This window comes from Schistocerca gregaria, chromosome X, assembly GCF_023897955.1.
Source record: "Schistocerca gregaria isolate iqSchGreg1 chromosome X, iqSchGreg1.2, whole genome shotgun sequence".
Taxonomy (NCBI): Eukaryota; Metazoa; Arthropoda; class Insecta; order Orthoptera; family Acrididae; genus Schistocerca; species Schistocerca gregaria.
The window spans coordinates 670,489,375-670,494,200 of record NC_064931.1 but is presented as its reverse complement, the minus strand read 5'-3'; the positions used below and the strand labels follow the sequence as shown (position 1 = coordinate 670,494,200).

The window sequence follows — 4,826 nt, the reverse complement described above, 5'->3', positions numbered from 1 at the left end:
ACATTTTCCTCTCTGGTATTTCTCTGTTCACACTTTGTATCACCTGTTGGTTTTTTGTGAATTTTAGTATCTGACAGTGATACATAACTTGCTGCCCAACTATTAATACTAATGTGCAGTCACAGATACTCTGCCTGTCTAGCCACGAAGTTGTCAGGTGGCATCATGGAGGTCACAACCAACACTGAGCATTAATCTGAGCAAAGCCTCACATGCTCTCTCTTATCATGCTTCAGCAAAAAAAGGGGGAAATATGTAATGCCATGAATAAAAAACTGGCTAGGTACATTTCAAAGTGAATAATTCTTGTGAAATGTGCACACAGATAACACAACCACATGTAAGGAGTAACAAACAAAAAACTGTAACAAATATGTGAACTAACTTTGAAATACAAATCTGTCCATCACAAACAAAACTATTAATTTGTCATAAGGAGTCTAGCAAGAATGTTCCCTTGCAGGCTGAGTTGTCTGCTAGCCTGCCTAATAGCTCTAGTGGTATTCTTCTTGTGTGGCCAAGTAAGGTTCCCTGAATGCTACCTGTGCTGGCCAAACAGGAGTTCTGTTCAGGAACTGACATCACAGCCTACAATGTCAGAACTCTCAGACAATCAGAGCAATGTGCATCCACTGGCTGACTAGCGATCTTTCTCAAACGATTGTAAAGAAGCTACTCAATTAAAAAAAAAAAAAAAAACAAGATTCTTACACATTTTAGAGCTTCATGATGACATACCTATCATTTTGTTAATGGTCATAATTATTGCGATGTTTTGATATTAGGTAAAACTATGGCAAGAAATTCTTTAAGTTTGCAGTAAAAAATAGAGGTGGCAATGAATTTGAGTTTGGTGCATGTTAGGTCATATGTTGCTGCATAGGAAATGTAGCTAACATACTGAATTTTGCTTTAAACTTTATTTTTGTCAGCCTTCACATTCCCTTTATTTTTCTTCAGAGAGACATTATAGGTGATACGTTTTGAGTAATAACTAAGTTCCCTTGTTGTCATGTTCAAATTTGCTTCTTTCACCAAAGCACAACAGAGTTCATAAATATTCATCTCCCAACATTCTAATACACTTGGAATTGTGACATAATCATAAAGCAGCAACTGATGGTAAGACAAATCAGTAGTTTATGAAATGCCTATTCTTGGTATACAAATAAACTGTAGATTCTTCATGTGGTGTCACCACCAGACACCACACTTGATATGTGGTAGCCTTTAAATTGGCCGCGGTATGTTAGTATACATCTGACCCACATGTCGCCACTATCAGTGATTGCAGACCGAACACCGCCACACAGCAGGTCTAGAGAGACTTCCTAGCACTCACCCCAGTTGTACAGCTGACTTTGCTAGTGATGGTTCACTGCCTACTTACATTCTCATTTGCCTAGACGATAGTTTAGCATAGCCTTCAGCTACGTCATTTGCTACGACCTAGCAAGGCGCCATTATCAGTTACTATTGATATTGTGAATCATGTACCATCAAGATTGACATTCATCATTAATGGATTAAAGTTAAGTATTCCACCAGCTATGTCCGTTTTTCTAAATTCTAATTTCCTTGTCCTGTTCCAGACCTCACGCCAGCCTCCGTGAGCTAAAATGCGTGCCTTTTGGCCTCCTCTAGTAACACGGTGTTGGCTCTCCTGCCAACCACAACACTTCACATACATTTTTCTGAACCCTCAGCAATTCTCGTTTCACTAGTTATTGAAAGCACTTAAAGACTACGTTATTTCACTGAAAACAATTTGTGGTCACTTGAATATCACCCTAGATGTGGAAGTTTTTCATATCAATCATATCACAAACAACTCTGCTCTTTGCATACAATCATTTGCTAAAATCTTGTTTCAATATCTGAAACTGTTTATGAGATATGAGGAATTTTGTGAACATTCCATTCTGGCTTATCTGTTGGCATGCAATTTTGGGCTAAAGTGCTTTAGATATGATCCATTTTCTGGAGTTGGGTGATTGATAGCAATATCCTGCAAAGTTTAAATAGAAATTCAATGTTAGCTACATTTCATACCCAGCAACATATGACCTAACATGCACCAAATGCAAATTCACAGTGACCTGTATTTTTCACTGCAAACTTTTCACAATTCTTGAAGTAGTTTACTTAATGTACATCTACATCTACATTTATACTCCGCAAGCCACCCAACGGTGTGTGGCGGAGGGCACTTAACGTGCCACTGTCATTACCTCCCTTTCCTGTTCCACTCGCGTATGGTTCGCAGGAAGAATGACTGCCGGAAATGTCACAATAAATATGACCATTAGCAAACTTATAGCCAGTATGTCATGAAGCTGACACATGAAGCTATGAGATATGTGAGCCCTGGCTGGTGCACCTTGCTATTCACGAGTCAAGTTTCCGTGCCAAATCATACACCATGTGAGATGTTCAGCATGCAAAGTAGTCAACACCCCCACCTGCTAGCTGGGTGTCATCCTCGCCATCTAGGGAACTAATGGCAAACCTTATTGCATGGGAGAAAGGCTTTTCCTTCTATTTTCATTCAAGTAGACAATTTTAATAAACATACCCTTTTTTTTCCCCATGAACTTTTAATGATCACATAATTTAAGCACTCGCCAAACACCTTGGCCCTATATTCTAACTTCATTCTCTGTAAATAAATTCACATCTGCTCCATCATTCCTACATTGTATTGCCCATATCAAAGCATGCACACTACAACATCTTGTTCAAATATTTGTTCATAATTGGGTCCTGCATAACCACCATCATAAGGCTGTTCAACATACTGCCAATGATCATTGTTACACTCAGAGGCACAAATAAACTCAGTTTCAGTGGTATTATTCTGTACAGCAGTGCCATCTCCAATGTTGTCTTCATTTATGTTGCCACCTTCCCTGGTGGCATTGGCATCTCCAAAACCATCTTCATTACTATAGCCATCACTGCACTTATTGGCACTGGTGTCCCAAACACTGCCTTCAGTACTGTGGCCACTAGCACCTTCAGCATTGGTATCCCCAACACCACCATAATTTCCATTGCCTCCAGAATCCATGTCACCATCATTGTCCATGCTTCCATTGTATCCAGTATTGTTGACTTCATCAGTATCGTCCCTACTTTTGACAGCAGGAGTAGTATTGGCTCCATTACTAGCATTCTCAGCAACAGAATTTCCAGTGCTGTTATCATCAAATTCATGTTGTGCCTCCAGTCCCCGATCTTCCATGTGTGATTCACTCTCTGTGTGGTTACTTAGGTCTGAGGCCTTACCAGTATTACACTCATTCTCCTCCATACTTGCATCTCTGTCTGCCTCTTCCCCTTCAGTACCATAACTAGCTGCATCAGATTCTGTTCAATTTTGTGAGTAACATTTTTCAGACAACTCTAATTCATTGCCACTTTCTGAGGTTTCATCTTCTTCCTTTATCTCAAACTCTTCCATAGAGAGCCAAACAGAGTCAACAGTTTTACATTCAGCATCTTGTACCTGTTCGACATGCCCATGCATTAAATTACTTTTGGAACCAGCATGCCCAGTATTATTACAAGTGACATTTATATTATTTTCATCAGAAAATACAGCATCCCCTTCAGGTAGGTCAAGCATCTCTTTTGTGCCCCCCGGTCAGTGAAGAACTAGTGCCAGGAAATATCCTAACATCTGACACCGTGATTCTGGGGTCTACTGAAAATGATGTTGCACCATATTCTGGTGCCGAATCTGAGACACTATCTTTTGCTATATATGTTACTGTGCTGGTATTCTCTTCAGTGTTTGCTTCCAGCTGGACTGTTTCACTGACATCTCTGATGCTTGCCTCAGTAGCTGCGCTATCAATGTTTGCTATTGGTGATGGTGCATCATTTGTCTTTTCAGTGAGAGAAGTGTTGCACGATGGGGTTATGCAGGTCTCAGTAGCTGACAACACATTTCTAGATTTTGCTGTTAATGATGTGGCATCACATTGAGGTGCAGACTTGGAGATATTTGCCTCCTTCTACATTGGCTTCTGTATTGGTCCTCTCTTTCATGCTTGATTCTAGATGAACTCTTCCCATTGAATTTCCATGTGATTGTGTGCCAGCTGCTGCTGGCTGTACTGCACCACCACTGGATAGTGAGTTCACATTGAATTCTGCACACAGTTTTCCTTTTAGTATATTCATACACTGTATGCTAGTACACAAACACTCAATAGGTGGTATGTGCAGCTGGGCACTGAGTGAGAAATGCCAGCTACCCTTTGCTCAAAATTATTGTCATTTAACATGCCATAAATTCTATTGGTACGTTTCTGCAGATGTGCTGCCACATCCAGAAGTAACTCAACAAATGTATCAACAGCTGTTCTAAGAGTGTCACCCAACTGTAACTGAGGAGGTGCTGATGCTGACCGTTGACGCAAATGTGGGTGCACTTTTAAATGTGGAAGTTCAGATGCAGGTTGTGAAGATGCATTGTCTCTCATGTGCAAAGGTACTGTTGCAACAGCACATGAAGTTGGTGTGACTGACCTGCTGCTACTGTGGCAGTTAATAATCTCTTTGTTTCTGGATGACTGGCCATCTTTAAACATTTCACTCATTGTCTTGAGAGTTGTGGTAGTTTCAGAGCTTGTAGTGTTGTGCTCTGTTGTTAGTGCCATACTGACAATTAACATGTTTTACTTTCCTGTGAGAAGCAGCCACAACATTTTTTTTCTTTTCTGGGTACTGCTGGCTGCTCTATTTGCATCACTAGTTCTAATAGTCTTCTTCATATGTTCGTTATGTTTTTCCTTCAAGTCAGAAATTGCAGCTCTTGT

General features: G+C 40.3%; 1 protein-coding gene across 1 annotated transcript; it reads right to left on the bottom strand.

Moving 5' to 3' along the window:
* Positions 1 to 2,710: 2,710 nt before the first annotated feature.
* Positions 2,711 to 3,244, bottom strand: LOC126298268 (N66 matrix protein-like). Its single transcript, XM_049989569.1, has one exon. It carries the CDS (start codon positions 3,242 to 3,244, stop codon positions 2,711 to 2,713), a length of 534 nt encoding a protein of 177 aa, XP_049845526.1.
* Positions 3,245 to 4,826: the final 1,582 nt, after the last annotated feature.

Bases quoted from the DNA above. Each gene is read 5' to 3' on its own strand.
- LOC126298268 (XM_049989569.1), bottom strand. From the start codon at position 3,244: ATGGAAGATCGGGGACTGGAGGCACAACATGAATTTGATGATAACAGC.